Source organism: Urocitellus parryii, chromosome 5 (assembly GCF_045843805.1).
Source record: "Urocitellus parryii isolate mUroPar1 chromosome 5, mUroPar1.hap1, whole genome shotgun sequence".
NCBI lineage: Eukaryota > Metazoa > Chordata > Mammalia > Rodentia > Sciuridae > Urocitellus > Urocitellus parryii.
The window spans coordinates 10,915,832-10,937,624 of NC_135535.1; the positions used below are offsets into that span (position 1 = coordinate 10,915,832).

Sequence of the window (21,793 nt, forward strand, 5' to 3'; positions counted from 1 at the left end):
GAGGTCCCCAGGTCAACATGCAGAGCTGAGCACACTGGCCCAGCCCCCAAGGCAGCACCAGAGACAGAGGACAGAGACCGGCGCCCACTGGCTGTCCGTAGGCCCCAGTTGAAGAGTCAGTGTTTTTAGCACAAGTGACAGGTCCTCTTCAGGTCCCCAAGGATAACTGAGGCCACCATTATCATCCTACCCCCCTCCCACACACCATATGCTACACAGTAAAGCTGCCGGGAAATTAATGATATACTGCCCAGCGGCGTGATCAGTAAGTCAACTAAGAGCAAGTGAAGCTTGAGGGTTTATTTGGGGTTGCTGTTCAGAGTCTCTGCAGGGAGCAGAGCCCTGGAGGAGGTGAAGAGGCTAGTCCAGCAGATGTCCAGGGACAGGAAGTTGCAGTGGGGGGAACAGCCAGTGCAAAGGCCCTGAGGATGCAGTGCTTGGTGTGTTCACCACGGGCCAAGGCAGCATTGGCCAAGGAGGACGGGCCAAGGTCTGCGGGGGCCATAAGGGCCATTGGGAGGTAGGGCCTTGGCGGTAAAAGGGGAGTTCAGCTTTTAATCCAGTTGAGATGGGAAATTACCGGAAGGTTTGGGTTAGAGCAGGGACAAGGTTCAACCTTGGTTTTACCAGGATCACTGCCTGCCGAGGTGAGAGAAGATCAAAGGACAGTGGTGGAGGAGTCCAGCATGGTCCTGGTGGACTGTCCTGTCCAGTGTGACCTTCTCCCTCGGAGTGGGGGTGGCCACTGCTGGCAGCATCAGAATGTGGCAAGGAGGCAGGTGGCACATTGGCGCATGTGGCACACACGACTGTCGTGTCCTGTGGGGACTCTCTTTTCCTTGCGGGTTTGACGAAGGAAGGGACCTGTGGGGCCACATAGCTAGGAACTGAGGTCGGCCTCTGGGTGACCAGCAGGACACTTAGGCCTTCAATCCAAAGGCCACCAGGAACCGTGTGTGTCGGCCTGAAAACAGGGCCGCAGTGGTATCTGAGCCTGCTCCCCACTCCTCCGACCTGCATCTAGGCTCCTCAGCACATCGGGGCCTTCCATCTCTCTACCCCGCTACCCGCAAGGCCCAGGCAGGAGGATGGCGGGTCTGAGGCCCACCGGGCAGCTCAGCAAGACTCTGTCTCAAAACCCACAGCAAAGGGCTCGGGCAGCTCCTGGTGAGCCATGCTCAGCGGGCACAGCCCGGCTCCAGCCCCTGCTGGGAGGAAACCCTCGTCCCTCTGCTGAGCTTCTAGGCCTTTCAAGGTCCAGCCCTAAGGGCCCCCTGCGAGCCCTGAGCCCGTTCCCTTGGCAGGTGAGTCACGCGCCCTACTGATGGCTTTGTGCCCCCAGGAAGGTCCTCTGCCCTGGTGGCCCCTGTCTACACCCCGCCTGGCACTTGGATGCTCGAGTGGATGGCACACAGAGACCCCTCCTGTCCCCTCAGGCCTGGCCCCTCATCCCTAGGGCGGGCCGGCCGGTGCTCTGAGGTCACAGAGCCCCGCGGGGTTGCCCTGGCGACTCCAGTGAATCACTGGGAGGGCCCCCTTCAGCATCCACCCTTGGTCTGCCCCCCGAGCCTGCAGTTTGGGTCAGCCCTCTCAGGCTTCGGTGGCCTGGAGCAGTTTCGTGCTTTCCGAGGACCTTATGAGAGACACTGGAGAGGTAAGGCGGGGCCGTGAGGGGGCCGGGCTCCCCGGGGCTGGGACGTCACCTGTCTCCTCCCCACTCAGAACTGCTTGTGAGTGACAAGTGCCCAGCTGCAGCCAGACCTACCCTCCCTCCTCCTTGACCAAGATCTCTTGGGACATTCACTCCAGGTCAGAAAGTGGCAGTGGGCCCGCCCTTCTGCGTCAGCTGGTCCAGTACCAGGCAGGGAGCGGGGGTGGGGAGGGGGTCACAGAAGTGGAGATCTGACCTAAAGGAACCAACTTGAACGTGAACTAGCTGACTGACTTGGAGCTCTGTGAATGGCTCAGTCTCTGCACCATCTGGGTGAAGTCCTGTGGTTTGGCTTCTCTCTCTCTCTCTTGTCCCTGGCTTCCCCGCCTTCCCCCTCCTTCCCTCCCCCTCCCTTCCTTCCTCTCTCCCCCCCCTTTCTTTCTCCCCCCCATTTCTTTCTCCCGTGCTGGGGACGGAACACAGAGCTAGGCACACATTTCTCCTGTGGAGCTACAGCCCCTTCCCCATCTCTCTCTGAGCCTGGGCAGGTAAGTTCACGTTTCCTGTGCGCACCTCGGTGAGTCCCCGAGAAGACACCATCTCCCGGGTGTGGGGTGCTGGACATTTGAGTTGTATCAGTATCCTTTACTGCATAACAAGTCACCCCCCACACATGGCGGCTTCCGATGACAGCGTCGATGACCTCACAGTCCTGTGGGTCGCGGTGGGTCATGGCTGCAGTCAGGTGCTGTGGGCTTCCGGCTCGAGGATCAACCAGAGAAGGACCCTTCCCCAAGGCCACCCTGGTGGCAGGACTCGGCTCCTCGTGAGCTGTCTGCCAGAGGCCCGCTCGGCTCTGTTCCTTGCTGCATGGGCCTCTCCCAGGGCAGCTCTCAACGGGGACAAGGACTTCATCAGAGCATGTGACTGGGAAGAGCCCGAGTGGGTGGCATGGGAACAGGACCCAGGAGGGGGCACTGCTCTCGTTGGCTTGTCCTATTGGCTAGAGCAGTTGCCAGGTCAGCCCCCCAGAGGGGAGATATCTGCACCAAGACACAGGGACCTCTGGGGGCATTCGGCTGCCTTCCACTGCTGACTCTCTGGTCCCCAACGACATAGGTGTCTTCCACCTGCAGCCCACCCTCCCGCGCTCAGGACCTCCAGGTCCCACCTGCCCACAGCCTCAGCTGACCCCGGAGAATCTGGTGCAGATGCCGCCCAGGCTCCTGGGGGACCTGCTCCCCTCACTCGGCAGATCTGCCTGAAGCCCGAGCCGTCGGGCAGCGGGTACAGCACGGGCGCCAGGCAGCTGTTCCCATCCGATTGCGGCGGGGGGGGGGGGGGGCTGGAGCAGCAAGGGTCCCCAGCCACTCTGGATGTAACTGGGACCTTGGACAGTCCCCGGCTCCACGTCCGTCTGGGCTGGAACCTCGTGGTGCTCAGCTCTGCCCTGTCCACTCACTCCCAGGCTGGGCATCTTTTCTGGGTTTATTTTAACTCTTTGGTTTGGCTCCTTTTCGTTCCTCTCTGCCTCCGCCCCTCCCTAAGCTGGTGGTGATTTTCACAGTTTTCTCAAAAGCTGTGAAACTCCCAGGAGCGCACCGGGCTGAGGCCACCTTCTCCTCCTGGGCTCCTGCTGACCCTTGGCTTCCTGGGGGCTGGGAGGTTCCTCCCCTTGGTCTCCTCCCTGAACCCCTGTGTGACTTAGGATCCCTCCAGGATCCACAGGCCGTCGGTCGCACCCTGGGCCTCACTTTTCCTCACGTGGCTCTGAAGTTATTTCCTTCTTTATTTCTTTGAATAGAGTTTTTTTTTTTCTTTCAGGACTGGAGATGGAGCACAGGGCTCTTGACCACATCTCCAGCCCTTTTTAGTTTTCTATTTTGAGACAGCGTCTTGCTGAGGTTGGCCTTGAACTCGAGATCCTCCTGCCTCAGCCTCCCGAGTTGCTGGGATGACGGGCCTGAGCCACCGGGCTCGGGCTCCTGAAGCCATTCCTTAACTTTACGTCTTTTGGCATCTGGGGAGGATGAGATCTTCAGCACTTGATGCTCTGGAGCCTGTGCTTGACAGCTCTTCCCTCACATGTCACCACAGCGGGAGGGGACCCGGGGCTCCGGCAACACTGAACCCCGCAGCCCGTTGACCATGCTCCGCTCTCCACGAAGCTAAGCTTCTGCCACTTGGAAGGGCTCGTCTTCCTCTGAGCTCCAGTAGCATGTCCTCGTTCCCCTCTGCGCCCTCCCTGGCCAGACTTCTGCCCGTTGAGGACGAAGGAGAGGGGCCTCTGCCCTCACCTCTCCGTACCCTACAAGGCTCTGCCTGCGCTCGGTCCCCAGCCCCCCCACATTTCAGGCGTCTGTGGCACAACACCCAGCTCCTGGTACCAGCCGCGTATCTGCCGTCTCCTGCAGGGAACCAATGGCCGCAGCTTGGCAGCTTGACCCATGTGCCCGGAGAGCACCAGTCGGGGACTCACGGGTTCTGTGGTCGGGACCCTGGTGGGACCCGCCCGAGGGGTCCCCTGGCTCAGGGTCTGCCAGGGGCTGTGTTCTCATCCAGGGACCCCCTCCCAGGGCACTCAGGGGGTGGCCCTGCTCCCCTCTCGGGGACTGTGGCGAAGGGCCTGTGTTCCTCATGAGGGTTGGTCAGAGGCCACCCTCAGCCCTTGCCACGCGGGCCCCTCCACGTGGCAGCTGCCGCCCGCAGAGCCATGGAACCAAGAGAGATGCCACCCACCTAACCTGGAGGTGACATCCCAATGCTTCTGTCATGTCCTTTTGATCAGAGCAAGTGACCAGGTCCGACCCACACCCAAGGGGAGGGACGACACCGTGTGAGAACACCAGGTAGGAACCCCTGGGAGTCGTACGGAAGCTGCGCCATCATCACATAAGAATCAGGATGCTCCGTGGTGCGGCACGTGGAGCCCAGGGCCCCAGGCAGGCTGGGCAAGCCCCCTGCCGCTGAGCCGCAGCCCCTCCTCATAATTAGGAAAATTTAGAATTAATAGGGTGTTTCGCTCGGCAGTTTTTCCAGGGAATAAAATGGAACTGGTTTCTACCTGCTTGGAGCTTACCAGCAAACCAGTGTGCTGGGTGACTCACACAGGTCGCTCTGCCTCTCTGGGTCTTACTCCTCCAAGATGCCGGGCAGCGCCAGCTGTGGGTCCATTCACACTGTGGCAAAGCCCACGAGTGATAAGAGGATGTAGATAAGGAAATGGAGACAAGATGGAAGCCGCCCTCAGGGAGGAGTCCAGGCGGTTCCCTCTCTGCCCTTCCAGCCTGGCTGGGCGCTTCCCTTCCCTCCCCCTGAAGGCTCCCTGGTAAAAGGGGTCAAATCCTGTCTGCAGGGGACGTCCTTCTGGGTGGCGACTGGGTGATGTGCGCCACAGCCAGGGGCCTGCTCGGGCTCCGGGGGGGATAGTGGTGCAGGGAGTGAGGAGCCGGGGTCCCCAGGCTCGGTGACAAAGGCCCTGAGGCCCTGGTGCTTCTGTGTCCAGGGCTTTCTACAGAGGGCAGAGCCTGCAGGGGCCCAGGAGGTGGCCCTGTGCCAGGCAAATGGGTGGCTCCGGGGACCCTGGGGACTGGGTGTGCCAAGGGGCACCAGCAGCAGCTCCGTGAGCGGGGAGGAGCCGCCGGGGCTCTGCAGCCGTGTGGCCGGGCTCTGCTATGACCCTGTTGACGGACACTGTCACCTGAGACGCTGGACGTCTGCTTTGTCTACAGGACTGACCTGGGATCACCTGTCCCACAGCAAGAGTCCATGGAGCTAGGCCCCCGAACAGGTAAGACGGGTGCAGGGACACTCGAGGGTGCGTCCAGGGCTTCGAGGGGCTCCCTGGGGGTGGCCGGGAATCACCCCCACTTCACTTCAGGTCCCTCGTCTCAGGCACTCTGCAGGGAGAACGCAGGGAGGGACCTGGCTGCCCTGGGTGGGGGACGGGGCAGGGCCCGAGGGAGCCAGGCCCCAGGCTTGGGTAGCACGGGGGGTAGCACAGCAGACAGAGTCCCTGAGAGGGACACGGAGCCCCAGGGAAGCTTCGGCAGCCTTTTCTGTAAAGCTGACCTGGAGCAGCTTTACAGAAAGTTCACCCAGCAGTGGGCGGCGTCCAGGCCCCAGGGTGGCCCTGTGCCAGGCAGCTGGGTGGCCACCGTCGGCAGGGGGCCCGGCTCTAGGCTGTTTCCTTAACAGCGAGTTACAAAGCCCGGCACAGAACCCAATCTCGTCTATAACAAAAGGAAGCAGAACCAGCCTCTTTCAAGAGGCCTGCAGGACCCTTCTAGAACGTTTGGAGGGACGTCCCCAAGCGTGGGCTGAGGATGGGGTGGCTGTGGGGGCCTGGCCTCCGGTTTGTGGAGTGGGAAGGAAAGAGGGACCATCCTTGGGGCTTGGACTCAGAGTTGCGGTCCAGCTGGTTCCCAGGGGCCCCGTACTGCCCGTCACTCAGGGAGAGCAGTGGTGGTCAGACCGCCAGCCGGCCCCGGGTTGGCCGGGGGAGCTCAGTGTCCAGATGAGCACATGGGCGTCTCGGCCTGGACGGGGGGGGCGCCCCTCGAGCCCCTTAGCGTCGGCGCGCCCACTGTCCCCTGATCACCCTGTGCCTGCTGGGGTGGCCAGGGCACTCCCCCCCGGGGGTCTCCGTGACCCTCCCCTTCTCTAGCAGGGGACAGCCGTCTGCCCCCTGCAGGCGGAAGCGCAGCCTCCTGAGAGACGCACCCTGTGTGCTGGGAGCTGGGAGCTGGGGTGCAGCTGGCCTGCTGCTCAGTGGGTGTCGGGGGACTTGGCTGCATTTGGAGGAAAGATGGGATTTTGACTTAGTAAAGCAGGGACTGTCCTTCCAGGGAGTGGGCAGCCTGCACCGAGGCCGGGAGGTGGGACGTTACAGGGCTTCTGGGGATGGTAGGGGAGCCGCTCCTGGCTGGTCTGGAGCCAGGGCCAGGGCAGGGAGCTGCTGGCCCTGGGGTCAGGGGCAGGATGGTGGGGACCAGGTGGGGATGTGTGAGCAGCTGGATGGAGGACGGGGTGGGCGCTGGCGAGCTGAGGCCTTAGCTCTGGCTCCTTCTTGGCGTGACTTGACTAAGCCGAGATTTCTGCCAGTCCCAGGGCTGCCGAGGCCCTGGGTGGGTGGCTGCAGGTTCACCATGAGGAAGGGAACTGAGGATGCGGCGGAGGCAAGAGCCCAGGGAGGCCAGTCCTCCTCAAGGTCACAGGCTGGGCCTCAGGGCTGGCCAGCGGGTGGCCATAGCAGCTTGGGGACCCCGTGCTGGGCCTGGCTGCCAACTGGCTTCTCCCGCCCCTCTCCTTCCTCCCCCTCCCTCTCCCTGCCTCTGCCCCTCTTCCTGCTCTGTCCCTCTGTTCCCTCCTGTCCCTCTGTCTCTCCCCCCTTCAGGAGCAACCACTTTGGCCCACCTGAACAACCAGGAGGCCCAGAAGGACGCAGTCCCCTGGGGCGCTGCCTGCAACTCCCTGGACCCCTCCAAGTTCAAGTACCAGGTCCCCCTCTCCCCGATGAGCACCCAAGGCAGCTCCCTGGAGTGCGGCCACCCGGAGATCCCGCCTCCGCCTCCGAGCGCTGCCAGCAGGGAACCTCTGTGGATGGACCCACCGCCAAGGGCCCTGAGAGGGGGCACAGAGGGGGCTCAGCCGAACGAAGGCCCCAAATCCAGGACCCAGGAGCACCGGGGGGCGCCCGCGAGCCGGAAGAGCAGCGCCATTCCTGAGAACATCCGCCACAATTTCGGGAGCAAAGTGGTGGACCAGCTGGTTTCTGAGGAGCAGGTGTCCAAGCAGGGGACAGGAGGAGGAGGTGGGGGAGGGCTACTTGTGGGGACTCACAGTGAGGGTACAGAGGAACCTGCTTCTGAGGGCAGTCCCCGGGGCAGCAGATTAGAAGGCAGTGTTTAGTGAGCACCTGCTACGTGCCAGGTGCTGGGCTCGGTTCAAACTCCTCACAGTGACAACTCATTTCATCCTTCCAATGACCCTGGGGGAGGTGCTCTTATTACCCCTTCCCGGTTGTGTGGAACAGGGACTCAGTCTGTGATGGCAGGTTCTGGAGCCCTGGCTCTGGATGACATGGCAATGACGAGCCTTTTGTTTGAAACTGGATGTTTTCCACCTGAACGAGTCTCCTAGAGATGGAGCATCCAGTGGACAGGCACTTACTGGGGGTGGAAAGACCTAGGTTTGAATCCAGCTTCTGCCCATGAATACTGAGTGACTTTGGGTAACTTACTTTGCCTCTCTGGGCTTCAGTCTCAACTTTGGTACAGTGAAGCCGTCAGACTAGGTCAGGGTGACAAACTCACGGCCCGCATGCCCCTCGCTCCCAGCCTGCCTTCATGGCAGACATGACCAGTGGCTGCCGGCACTCTTGCCGCCGAGTACCCTGTAGGCAGCCACTACTGAAGCTTGAGATGACTTCTGCCTTCCGCTGCTGGAAGTGGACAGTCAGGGGCTACGTCCCTCCTGTGCTGGCTTTGAGGCCTATTTTCGAAGCCATTTGACCCTCATCGCACCTCCAGGCCGGGCGGGGGTCACCGCTTCCTCTTTTAATGGAGGGTAGAGCCAGGGCTCAGGGGGTGAGGATCTGCTTGGGGGTCCCACTGTGCTCACAAACACTGGCCCCGCCCATTTGTCACCTGGAGGCCAGCAACTCGGCCCATCAGACAATCTGGGAGTTTGCCATCTCCCACCCTCTGTGCCACTTGGAGGGGCGTGTTGCTGTTGGAGCTGACTGTCACTGCGTCACACTGCCCCTCTCAGCCTGGGCAAGGCGTCACTTCTCTCTCTAGCCTCCGTGGCCCTGGCTTTGAATCAGGGCATCTGGTGTCCCTGCCCAGCTGTAAGTGTCCTTGAGCCAGCAAGTGTCAGAGCAGAGAGCTGCTCCCAAGACCCCTCCCCATAATTTGCAAGTAGAGACACGGAGGCCCCTAGAGGAGCAGGACCGGCCAGAGTCAGTGGCTGCCCCAGGCAGACCTGGCCTCCCTGCCTCCTAGGCCTGAGCTCAACTCCTGGGCCTCGGTTTACCCCTGGCACCAGGGAGGAGTGGGCTGGGTGGACGCGGAGGACTTTGACCTGTGACACTCAATCGCAGTGGCAAGCTGGGTCTCTGGGGCTCCCTCGCTGTGTGCGCTGGGCAGGTCTGGCCTCCTAGGGTCAGTTTCCCCATTTATAAGAGGGCAAAAGTAGTGTCACCCCATGAAGACGCTTCCTGAGGCTGCACACAGTAGGTGCTCAATGCGGGGAGTCGGGGTCCTGCCATTCCTGATGCCCCCTCCCTGGTCTCTTTGGCTCCCAGCCCTGGGGGCTGGTGGGGGGCTGCAGGTCGAGGGGGGTCAGAGGGAGGAGGAGTTAGGAGGGAGCTGGGGGTCGTTGCCATCGCTGGTCTCCGCTCCCCATCAGGCTCAAGGGGTCATCGGTGAAGTCTTGGAGGGCCAGCGGAGGGCAAGCTCGTGGCCCAGCAGGACCAAGAGCTCTTCGGAAATCTCCTCCATCTTTTCAGACTACTATGACCTGGGCTACAACATGCGCTCAAACTTATTTCAAGGTCAGGCCAAAGGGCATGGGCAGGGCTTGTGGTCCCCGGGGGTGGGGCAGGGGAGGCTCGGGGGCTTCCACCCCCCGTGGGGCCAAAGAGCCCAAGGTGCACCCCACGGCGCCCACTCCAGACCCCGAGGGGGCTTCCTCCATGCCAGGCCTGGGGCGCCGGGAGCATCCTGTCCCCTGGCCAGCCGGTGCCCATGCAGCTGCCCCGTTGCCAGACACCCCTCCCCGAACCTCCAGACACCCCTGATTTCTTAATCTGCCAGTCGGAAGCCCGGGCATCCCTGGCCCGGGCACCTTTGGTGACAGTGACAACATGAGGTTTTGGGTTCAAAGCTCAGCTCTGCCACCCACTAGTGGGCCGTGGCCCCAGGCAGGATCCTCGCCCTCTCTGGGCCTCAGCGGCCTCCTCAGTGCCGTGAGCTGCAAGGGCAGTGTGGCCCTCAGCGGGGTGGGCAGGACTGCAGGAAGACGCGAAGGCGCGTGGCCTGTGGCGTGTGGAGAGCGCCCGGTGGCTGCCCGGCCATTGCTCTCTCAGCTAGAGCCTGGGGTGGCCCCACCTGGGGGGGACAGAAGGGTGCCCGGGAGGCCGGGCCATTTACAAAGGGCTCTCGTGGAGCCATGGCGTCCTGTGTGGCCAAGCGGGGACCCAGCAGCTCCATTCACAGGAAGGATGGAGACCCCTTGTGTCCCCCGCTGGGTGGTCTGAAGGGAGCTCACGTCCAGGGTGTTCTTCGGCCTCCAGAGATCCCCCCGGGCCAGTCACCTCCCTGGCCATTCCCGAGGGTTCCCTGGGTGGGCAGAAGGCGTCCGTGGCCAGCGGGCAGGGGCTCCTCTGGGTCCCCACTCTGCAGCCCAGTGTCTTGGCAGAAGCTCTGCTCTTTCTGGCCCTCGGCCCTCCCCTTCCTCCAGCCGCCAGGGCGCCCGGGACCTGGCAGGCCTCCCCTCCCTGGTGCGGTCCCCGTCACCGGAGGAACCAGACACCCATGGGAAGCCTTTCTGGGATTTTCTTTGAGCTTGGAGAAGGGGCGGTGCTGGGAGTGGGGAGCAGGGACACGGCGCAGATTGGCCTCCCTCTGCCCCCGGGGTCCTGCCCTCCCCTCTCTCTTGGCCAGTTGTAAACTTATACTGTTTATGTGTAAAAGAACCAGCTTTGAAAACACCTGTGTCCCCCTCACCCAGCCGGGCAGTGGGCACTGAGCCAAGGGTGCGCTGGAAGCCGCTCGGAACAGCTCGCACCAGCTCACAAGGGCTGATTGTGCCACTTCCCTGAACTGATTGGCACAGAAACGCTGCCTGAAGTTGGCCCAGGAGCCCCGTTTACACCCCGGAAATCAGCAGATGCTGTGCCCGGGCTTTGCCCTGCGGCGTGTTGTGTCTGTGCCCCGTCTGCACGGCCTCTTGGCCGGCCCCAGGGCTGGTCCTGGCCCTTGCTGCCCAAGGTGGGTGAGGCTCCGGGCTGTCAGGAGGCAGAGGGAGAGGTCGGAGAGGCAGCAGGGTAGATCACGAAGGCCCTGGAAGATAGGACACTGTGATGGTTTGGATCTGGAATGTTCCCCAAAGACATGCTGAAGGTTGGTCCCCAGAGCAGCTACGGTGACAGGGAAGTGCTGGGGTCACGAGGACTGTGACCTCATCTGCACACTGATTCAGTGATGGATTCGTAGTTTGAATGGACTCTGAGAGAGTGGTGGAAATTGTAGGAAGTGGAACCTAGTTGAAGCGAGTGTGTGTCTCTGGGGACAGTATCCTGTCCCTGGCCTCTCCTCTCTCTCCCTGCTTCCTGGCTGTCATGAGCTGCTCCTTCATGCCTCCTTTCTGCCATTAAGTTCTCTCCCTCCTGTGTCCACAGCCACAGAGATGGCTGTCTACAGACTGAAGCCATGAGCCAAAGTAAATATCTTCCTCCTTTAAAGTTGTTTTCCTTGAGTACTTTGTCACAGTGACGGAAAGCTGACTACCACAGAAGCCACGCAGGTTTTAACAGGATGATGGGCTAGTGTGACGCAGTGAGAGGATCACTCCTGTTGCTGGGCTGTGAATAGACATCAGGGAGAGGTAGGGCAGAAACAGGGAGGAGGAGAGGGGATTGCTAGGTCCCAGATGGGACAGGGGACCGTGGCTTGGTGTGTCAGGCAGCTTCCCGTTACCGTAACACATACCTGAAAAAAATCCACTTATAAAGAGAAGTGGTTTATTTTGGCTCAGAGTTTTGGTGTTTCTGGTTTCTGGTTGCTTTGGGCCTGTGGAGAGGCAGCTCTGAAGGCAGGAGCCGTGGGGGAAGCTGCTCAGCTCGCAGCAGGGAGCGTCAAAAGAGGAAGAGGGAAGCCAGGGTCCCACACCCTCCAATCTAAGACCTCCCACAGGCCCCACCGCTTGGCATTTCCACCACCTGCCCAAACCCCCGGGCTGGGTACTAAGCTCCTACACAGGGCCCCTGGAGCGGGTCACAGATCCAAACTACAGCCCTCCTCTGGAAGCCAGGCTCAGGCACTGCACAAATCTGGAGGGCGCCCTGTGCTCGGGAAGGTGTGGGGAGGCATCCCGTGGAGGTGGAGGAGGACCGGGGTGAATGTGCTAAGAGTGGGTGTGGGGCGTGAGGGAGGGATCGAGGTCCATCTCCAGCTGTTGGTCTTGAACGGCTGCCCCGGGGCACACAGAGACACAGGGACAGCGCAGGAGGAGCCAGTGGGAGAAGTCCCGTCCCGTGCTGAGTCACGGAGATCTTCCCTCCTAGACTCTTCTAAGCCGCTTCTCAGTTTGCTTTTCTCATCTAAGTCCTTAATCCGCCTGGAGTTGACTTCTGCCTTGGTGTGAAGTGGGGATTCATTTTTAATCCCTTCTTTCTGCGGATGAGGCATCTTCTCGGCTCCTCTTACTCTGAAGAGTTCTGCCTCGCCCCTGGACCTGCAGAGGGGCTTTCGTCATCTGTCAAGTCTCCACACGAGTGTGGGTGGGTGTCCAGCCCTCTGTCTCTCTGTCCAGGGGTCTGATATCACACTCTCGATTCCCAGGTGGTGGGTGGAGTCCCACATCTGCTCACCTGTTACCTCCTGCACCCCCCACTGCCACCAGCGGCCGTGGCCCGCGTGCCTCTTGCGCACACATTTCAGAATCAGCTTGGTTTTTTTTTTTTTTTTTTTTTTTTTTTTTGGTGCTGGGGGATTTGAACCCAGGGCCTCACACATGCCAGGCAAGCACTTTTGCACTGAGCCCCATCCCCAGCCCCTGGCTGGGATTTTGATTGGAAGTATATTTGAATCTCCAGTTCAATTTAGGGGGTGGGTGTCAGCTTTAGGATAATAAAATTTCCAATTTATAAATGTGGTTGGTATACAACTCCACTAATTTAAAATTCTCAATATCAATACCATTTTGTAATTTTTTTTCTTTTTTTAAAATTTTGGTGGTGGAGCTGGGGCAAACACTCTACCAACTGAGCTACATCCCCAGCCCCCTGGTAATTTTTTTTCTATAAAGATTGTGCAGTTTTTTTAAATTAGATTTCTTTAGGAAAATCTCTCTTATTTTTATTAAAATTGTTTTCCATTCACTAGAAATGGGGTCTTTTTAAAAACTGCATGTTCTGGGGCTGGGGATAGAGCTCAGTGGTGGAGTGCATGCTCAGCATGTCTGAGGCCCTGGGTTCCATCCCCAGCATCAAAAAGAAATAGTCACGTTTTCTCACTTTGCGGTTTTTATTTTTGTATATTAATCTTCTATCCAGAAGCATGCTCAGCTCACCTGTTGGTTCCAGTAACCGTCTGTAATTCTCTGGGGCTTCTTTGGGGTAGTGAGATCGGCTACCTTTAGGGGCCACATGCAGTGTCTGCCGGGCCTCGCTCTCAGTACTCGAAGTTTCATTTTTACAAGATCCTGGGTGTAAATGCTGCAATTCCTTTTTTTTTTTTTTTCAGATAGGAAAAAAGAAAATTAGAGGCATGGAACAATTTAAAAACTTGCTTAAGATCAGGAAACTGGTGTTGGAGAGCCCAGGCTGTGCCCAGAGCCGAGTTCTCTCTCCCTTTCTACCTGTTTCCGCCTTTCTAAAGGATGACTGCAGCAGCAGCAGCTGCCCGTAGAGTTTTTAAGATAAAATTTCAATAATCGTATCATGCTTAGATCTCAGGAACCACAGTCAGAAGAAGGACTGAGAAGGTGGATGGCCACCCTGGTGCCGGGCTGGCTGGGGCTGACCTTTTCCCGGCTGCAGTTTGAGCCCCCAGGACACAGGGGAGGGGGCCCTCAGGTGGCCTGGTGTGTTTCTGTTCCTGCCATCTTGTCTGATGTCAGGGGCTGGAGCCCAGCGTTCCTCCCCTGGGTGTTTTTGTGGGGTCCACAGAGCCCCCACTGAGACCATGCTGTGCATGCTGAGGGCCAGGGATCCACCATCCTGCCAGCACCCCCCTGGCTTCCTGATGATTCAGGTTTGGGGGTGTCCTCTGCAGCACGTCTCCTCTTCATACCCCTCAGCCCTCGGAAGGCCTGGGGTCGGGGCTCTGGGATGGTCCTCTCTCCACTGCCTGACCTGGTCTCCAGAAACATCCGTGCACCCTGCAGTGTGGGGCATGGCTGGCCATGGCTGGTCAAGGCCTTGGTGGCCCCCGAGCCCTTGTCTTCAGACAGCCTCCTGAATTGGCCTCACAAGGCCCCACTAATCAGACTTGAGGTGAGAGGAGGAGGTGGTCACCAGCTCCACCTGGGCAGGGGCAACTCAGAGCCTTGGAGACCGCGGAACCCTCTCCGGTTATCCTGGCCGGATGGTTTCCCGGTATCCGGCCATCGGACAGCACCTGTGACACCTGCTGTCAAGTCCCACCCGAGGAGTGGGTTTCTGGGTGGCTTTGATCTGTGACCGGGGACAGGACTGAAGGAAGGCTTCAGCCCAAATTTAGCACTCTGTTACATAAGCACGTCCAGCCAGAGACACCAGACTCTAAAGATGGCTTTAAACACGGCTCCGGCTCCACAGGACACCTGCAGGAGGACACAGCCCCGGTCGGGTCCCGTCCTTTGAAATGGTGGAGGGGTGCTTATAGGCCGACTGGCGGTCACCTTTGTAATGACCTGCGTGTGCCTGAAATGACCTCCTGAGTCCAGGGTTCTGCGTTCATCTGCTAGAATAGAGCAGGCTTGTCACTCACTCTGCCCTGATTTTGTCACGCCTTCTAAGTACTCTGTGCTTGATGTATTGATTACTGAGAGAGCTCCTTGCACTCTCCCTCTGCCATGGCACATCTGCCTGTTCTCCTGGTAGCTCTGTTGGTTTTGCTCTATTTGGAGGTTATTTCAGTGCAGCAAGTTTAGAATTATCGAGTCACTTTATTGAATTGCAACCTTTTTTTTTTTTTTAATATCTCACAGGCTGTTGCCTGATGGTCTATTTTGTCTGCTACAAATAGAGCTGGACCAGATTAGTTTTGCTTAGTATTTGGTTGCTGGATCTCTTTCCATCCCTCGGTTCATCTTCTCATTGGGTGCTTTAAAAAAAAGTGCTCCTTAAGTAGCATGTAGCTGGAAGACGTTTTCTCCTCTAGTCCGATGAACTGTTGTTTGACCAATGGGCCTACCACCCATTTATATTTATTCTACTTGCTGATAGACTTGGATCTATTTCCATGACCTTATTTTGTGTTTTCTTTTGATTTTTTGGATTTCCTTGAATTTTCTTTTCCTCTCAATCCTGCACGTATGTACTTAGGGCTGGGCCTTCACCCTAGGGCCTCCACCCTAGGGCCTCGCGCATGCTCAACATCTGCTTGACCCCCGAGCTCTCTCGGTCACTTTGTGTCCTTTGCTGCTCTTCTGTTCCTGTGGTGGTTACCTTTGAGGTTTTTTGTGGGCAATGGCTAGCAACTTCTAAAGTTAATCAAGGTATTTAGGTTTTCATGAACACGACAAGGACCATCGAAGGCTTCAGCTTTACCCTCCCACTCCTTCCTCAGTCTGGAGGTTGGTATGTTCCAGAATTTTCCACCTGAGCAGCATAGCTTAAGCTGTGGGGCTGAAGCACAGGGTCTGGGTTGAGATCCTAGACCTTTCACATACCAATTGTGTGGCTTGAGACGAGTTACTTAACCATCCTGTGCTTCAGTGACCTCAGCAGTAGAATGAGGACAGTGTCATAATTCCTTCTTAGGTGGGTGAGAGGATTCAATAAGCAAGTTCATACGAAGCCCCTAGAACTCTTCTTAGCACTTGGTAAATTTCCAATAATGTCTAGTGGCCCGGCGGCCTGGCTCAGTGGTGGAGCCATAGAACACTTGCCCTGTACGCACGAGGCCCTGGTTCCCGCCCCAGTACTGGGGGGAAAAAAGGGTAGAGAATGGGGTATTTTGGGGCTGACATTCTGCCACTGAGCTGTCCCTCCACCCTCTGTGTCTGGTCACTTAAGTCCTTGCTATCTTTGGGGATTTGGTCCTCTGATAGATGTTTCTGCCAACTTGAGACCATGGTACCTACCTCCTTGGGCTTTAATTTTATGTCTTGAGATGAGTTTTCTGAAATACAGGTATTAGACAGCACGTGTCGGACGCTCCGCTGAATGTCCAATCATTTCACCTTTCCAACTTTGCCAGAGAATTTTACTCCCTGGTGTCGATGAAGACGCGGAGGCGCTGAGAGGCGCCACACTTGTCCACAGACAGTAGAGCTGGGGTTTGCACCCCGACCTGCTCTGCGCTGAGCCCCTCCCTGCACCCCTTGACGGCCACAGCCCAGCTCAGCAGTGGAAACCGAGGCCCAGCCTCCCCGGCTGTGGACGCTGAGGTGTTCTTCGCCGTCTCCCACAGGGCCCCCCCAGGAGACCAAGAGTCTCATGAAGGCCTCCTACACGCCGGAGGTGATTGAGAAATCGGTGCGAGACGTGGGCCACTGGCACGGCAGGAGGACGGACGACCTGGGTAGGCGGGGAGCCTGGGCCTGAGGTCTGGAGAGAACCCAGACAGGAACAAGAGCCCTGGGTGGACCTGGAGGGGCCAGGGGTCACCCCTGGGGCCTGGGCCCTCCGGAGGCTGCTGGTGACCTGTGCCTGCTTCTCTCTCCTCTCTGTAGGACGGTGGCACCAGAAAAATGCTATGAACATGAACTTGCAGAAAGCGCTGGAAGAGAAATATGGAGAAAAGAGCAAAGCCAAGAACTTGAAGTTCTAGAGAGGCAGGAGGGCGGGTCCTGCTGGCGCTAATAAAGGAAGGCACCGATCTGAGCCGGCTCCTGGCGAGGCGCCCTGGGGTCCCACAGCGTCCCTGGACCTCCACCCTGCACACGCCCACCGCTCACAGTCCCTGTGATCCCAGGACTGGGAGGAGAGTTGGGTGGGACTGTCTGAAGCCCAGTGTGCCCGCTGCTCGCCCACCCAGGTCCTGGTGGGCACTGGGCACGTGCTCCCGTCCCGGGGCCTGGTTTGCTGTGCAGCAGGGCAGGCTCCGCAGCCCGCCTCCTTTCTGCTCCTGGTGGCATCTGTCGTGAAGGTGGCCTGGTGCGTCAGCTGCAGTGACTTCTGGGCTAGGGAGGGGACCCCAGCTGGGGCAGGCTGGGCTGGCTGGGCCTCTCTCTGAGGCTGTCTTGGGCTTCTGGTTCTAAGCAGTCTCCCAACAGGACAAGATCCAAGTACAAGGGCGGATCCAGGCTTGCATGTGGAACTGACAGGTCAGCATGGCCAAGGGACACACGGTCACGCTCCGACTCTGCAAGGAAGCTCCAGGAGGAGTCGTTCTGGGTGGACGGGGTTCACTGGAGACCACTGGAATAGCGTCTAGCGGGTGACCCTCTTGCTGTGGAAAAATCAAAGCGGAGGGAAAACTCGCACAGTCATTGCCAGGAGAAGGGGAGCCATGTTCCCACTCTTCTCCCGACCACCCCCTTTCCCCCAAAAGGAAATGACTCTAAGATGAGGTGGGTTCAGGGTGCAGGACAGGAAAGTGGTTTGGCTTGATTTATCATGAGGCCCCAAGCGTGCTGCTCCCTTCTTGGGTAACTAGATTTTTCTTGGTGCTGGGAAAGCTGGATCTTCCTCCTCCTCCTCCTCCTGGGGGCATTCACTTGAGCTGTATCCTTGCCCTTGTAAAGCTCTTACTGGGAGGCAGGGTCTTGCTAAGATGCCCAGGCTGGCCTCAAACTTGCATGAACTTCTTCTTATTAAGTAGCTACTGTGCCTGGTACACAGGCTCCTGATAACCTGGTGCAAAAAATTGTTCATGCGCCACGTGCCTTATGCACATAACCTGGCTTCATCCTGACACCAGCCCCCAAAGCCACTGTCACCCCTTCCTGAAGGCGAAGAACAGGCTGGGAGAGGCCGGAGAAGCAGCACAAGGTCATCCCCATAGGCAGCTGGGTCAAGGCAGCAGCCTCCCATGAAGCCATCTCCTACTCCACCAGCTGATCATGCCCTGGTGTCACCAGACGTGTTCTGAGCCTCACAAATGCTCAGCCCTGTTAGGTGCCATGGGGAGGGCCGTATGGGTGCAGTGCAGCCCTGGACCTCAGACATTTCCAGTCTGATGCAAAAGAAGCTGGTTCTGAGGCTCTTCCACTCATGCGACCAACATGGACAGAGCACCTCCTCCTGCACTGCCCGGCCCTGCCCTGCCCAGTGAGCTGGGAATGCAAAGGTGGTAAGACGAGGCACCTGCCCTCAGGTACCTCAGTAACTAGGTGTCCAGGAGGTGACACAGGCATCAGGTTCACACAGGGCCAGGAAAGCCAGGAGGAGAATGTGGTGTCACCTGCACAGGGCTGCTGGCCATGCACCAGGCTCCCTAGAGGAGGCAGCTCTTGAGATGAATCTTGGGACATGGACAGGTACCTTCAGGAGGACTGAAAGGAGTGTCCTTCCCAGGCAGAGGATACGGTGTGAACCATATCCCAGCATAGTGCATTTGGGGAGCTACAGGTGGCTCAGGAAGTTCTAGAGAGGAGGGTGGGTCCTGCTGGTGCTAATAAAGGAAGGCACAGATCTGAGCTGGCTCCTTGTGTGGCGCCCTGGGGTCCCACAGTGTCCCTGGACCTCCACCCTGCACACACCCACTTCTCACAGTCCCTGTGATCCCAGGACTGGGAGGAGAGTTGGGTGGGACTGTAGGAAGATCGGGCTCCAAGGAGGGATCCAAGGGAGGTGGGAATGGCAGGCAGAGCTGGTGCCCAACGGGCTGGGCCCCGAATTCATAGCCAGTCCCCCTCCTAGGAGTGTGCAGCCTGGGTGAATGTAAGGGGTTAATGACTGAAGAAGCCGCATGGGGAAGTTGAAAATATGCTCAATATTCCACAAAATCAGATGCAAATTAAAACAATGCATCAGGTTGACAAATGTTTAAATGCAAATGTAGTCGAAAATGAGGGAAGCGGAGACTCTCGTGCATCCAATGAATTAGGAGCCAAGAACGTCCCGGGAGCCTTCGGCAAAACGGAAATGCTCTCTGCACCTGGAGAAGGCCTTCCCCAGGCGCAGGGCGAGCTCTGCACGCATGGAGGCTCCGTGGCGGGCTGTAACGGGAGGGAGCCTGCGTGTCCTTCAATCGGAGAGCAGACAAACGGGTAGTCAGGACAATCGTGAGGGACAAGCCACACACTCAGAGGTCCCCCTGTACATCACAAAGGGCGGAAGTGACTGTCCACAGAAGGAGCCGCTGTAGGAAGTGCCCGTCCGTTATGGCTCCGGGTTGGCCTGGGAGAGGACGGGATCGGCCTGAAGATGCTACTGAGGCCTGACGGCACGTTCCACTCAGCGCTTTTCGGAAACAGCCAGGAGCTGCCAGGACGCCTCCAAATGAGAGAACTCAGATGCCACCGAGAGTGGCCTAGTGACACAAGGCTGGAGAGCTGGTCTGAGCGAGAAATTCCCATTTGGACCTGGGGGAAGCAGTGTGGCATGGTTTACGGCTCTGCCTCCCTTAAAGATGGCTCCAGAACATTGAGGAAGCCTGTTCCATCACGCTGAGGCTGTGACCCTGGTGAAGTAAGTAAAACATCATTTAAAAATTTTGTTTTAGCTTAAAGGAGACCTGGAAGCAACACTGGTGCTCCTCCCAACAGCATTCCCGGGCCTCATGAGCCTCGAGGTCCCTGGACGGTGAAATTCACAGTTTCACAGAGGTGTGTGACCAGGTCTTGGGAGCATTAAGTGACATTGTGAAAAATTCTTCAATCCAGGAAGGGCTTCATTTGCTCAGTGACTCAGAACCCACTTCATAATTCGTGTCATATTCCAATTCACCCCAAAAAAGCCACTTAGGATGCTCTGGGCTAGGACACAGTTGACCAGCTGTGTCCATGTTCCCCACTGTCACCTCCTCTTCTGGGAGCCCTGTGACCCAAGGATAACTCAACCTGTCTCCTCTATGGTGCCAAACACTCAGCACATAGTAGGTGTCAGCAAATACCAGCCACTTGAAAGGCACCTGGACCTGGAGAGGCCCTGGCTTGCCTCCAGCCATTGCCCTGGGCAGTCCCCAAACCTCCCTTGGTGGCACCCCAGCCCCACAGGGGTGTGAGGAGCTGCACAGGGCTAGAATCTGAGGCCAGCTCGCCCCCTGGTGGCAGTGTCTCCCAATCGCAGGCCCCGCGCTTAGGAACCCACAGCCACCCAGCCCCCAGGGGGAGGGGTCCTTCAGACACTTAGCCACCTCTTTCTACCTCATGGCCACCTGCTCTCCTGCTGGCCACCCACAGCTCCACTTTACGGATGATGAAACTGAGGCTCCGCGCAACAAATATATGACTACTCTCCACGAGAACACGCCACGCTGCCTGCTTTGCAAGTTCCAGCTCCGTGACGGCCCCCGGCAGGCGGACCCTTTTCCTTTGTTGCCCCAGGAGTCACTGTCCATGCGATAAACAGGAACAAGCAGAGCGGGTGCTCAGTCAAGAGGCGGCGTGGGAGGGTCAGAGCTGGGCCTCACTGCAGGCGTAGTGTCGAGGTCCAGCTGGGCCCCTCTTGGAGGTTATTGTAAGGATTTCTTAAGAAAATGTGCCCCCAATTCCCAGGAAGCCCCTGGGAAGAGTAGTGGTGTTTCTCGGGGTGCTAGATGGACTGCTGTTGTTGTCATTTGGGTGTGGAATGTCCCCAAGGGCCAGGATTAAAGGCTTGGTCCCAGTATTAAAGGGGGCACCTTAGGGAGGTGGCAGAACCGTTAGGAAGTGGGGCTTGGTGCGAGCTTCTTGGGTCCCTGGGGCTGTGCCCTTGAAGGGGATTGTGGAACTTGGGGCTCTTCTTTTTGTTTCCTGGCCACGAGGTGAGCAGTTAGCTCCCTCTCCATGCTCCCCCTGTGACTGTCCAGCATCCCCCCAAGAGGCCCAACGCAGCGAGTCCACTTGGTTGGGAACTGGAACTCCCAACACTGGGAGCCCAGACCCAGCCTTTTCTCTTTATAAATTAATGATGTCAAGCGTTTCATGACAGTACTGCAGAGCTGACTCGCACAGATGTGTAGACCAGGCTGCCTGCGATAGGGGCCCACGGAGAAGGCTGCCTGCCAAAGGGCCATTACTCTCTGGCCAATGGGCATTCCACCTGGGGACAGAGAAATTCAACCAACCCTCAGTATCCATGGTTATGAGTCCACGGAGTCAACCAAGCGCAGATCAAAACACTTGGAAAAAGAATCATGTATGCACTCACACCCGCAGATGGTTCCTTTAATACAACAATTCCTTTAACACTCATCCTGGTTCCTTTAATACAGAGGGACCCTGTTTCCATGGCTGTCACAGTGTATTAGTCATGGAGTCCTCTACAGGGGATGGGGGTGTGCAAGGACTTGAGCTTCCTTGGATTTTGGTGTGTGCAGTGGGGAAGGGTCCTGGAACCTGTCCCCCACAGATAACAAAGGAGTGAGCCCACCTCGGGACGAGGGGGCACATGGCTTTTGTGGGTGGCACGACACCACTCCACCTGAGTGAGGGCACCCAGCCTCCTGAGAGCGAGAGGGGTTGGGGGACGGTCCAGGGAGGCAGGCCAGGCCTCTCCTGTCCAGGTGTCGTTCTGGTGAGCCAGTATTTACTGATACCTACTATGTGCTGAGTGTGTGGCACCATGGAGGAGACAGGGTTGAGTGACAGTGGGGACATTGATGAGCTCAGTGCAAAGAAGAAAGCGTCAGGAGGAAGGGTACGGCCTGGAGGCTCCCGGGGGTGTGGGGGGGTGGGAGCTGGAAGCATAGCCCAGGCCACAGGCCACCTGAGGTCAAGGTTGCAGGAGCCCTACGTCAGCACAGGGTCCTGTGCAGGGTAGATGGTTTCAGATCTCTGGGGAGGGGAGAGAAGGGAGTTGGTGACCTGGTGACCGGGTCTTTTGGAGGTCACAGGTGAAGGGTTTTGCTGCCTCCCCTCCCGCCAGCCTGTTCCCACAGCCTGTCCCCCGCTGCCATCTCCAAGCCCCCACCTGGCCCCCGTGCAACCAGCACCCATGATTCCCAGGTCCTTCCGTTCATGCATGTTAACCCGGTAAGAGCTGCGCACTGCCCACAAGGAAAACGACCCCGAGTAGCACTTGCAAGTGGCCGCCTGCACAGGGCCTCCTGCGCCGTGGACCACAAGCCACTGGACCTCCATGCTGCCCTCCCCCCATAGAAGGAGGCTGAAGGCAGAGGCTGG

General features: G+C 58.3%; 1 protein-coding gene across 3 annotated transcripts; it reads left to right on the plus strand.

Annotated features, from left to right (window-relative positions):
• The first annotated feature begins 1,773 nt into the window (after window positions 1-1,773).
• On the plus strand, window positions 1,774-16,387 carry Cimip4 (ciliary microtubule inner protein 4). Of its 3 annotated transcripts, none has more exons than XM_026410213.2 (6): window positions 1,774-1,809; window positions 5,383-5,441; window positions 7,047-7,435; window positions 9,062-9,206; window positions 15,994-16,104; window positions 16,256-16,387. In XM_026410213.2, the coding sequence occupies exons 2-6, from the start codon at window positions 5,420-5,422 to the stop codon at window positions 16,351-16,353; spliced, it is 765 nt and encodes a 254-aa protein (XP_026265998.2). In that variant the 5' UTR covers window positions 1,774-1,809; window positions 5,383-5,419; the 3' UTR covers window positions 16,354-16,387. The 3 variants fall into 3 exon arrangements, with proteins under 3 accessions (XP_026265998.2, XP_026265997.2, XP_026265999.2); XM_026410212.2 differs by lacking the exon at window positions 1,774-1,809 and adding an exon at window positions 1,914-2,199; XM_026410214.2 differs by lacking the exon at window positions 1,774-1,809 and adding an exon at window positions 4,448-4,500.
• The last annotated feature ends 5,406 nt before the right edge of the window (window positions 16,388-21,793 follow it).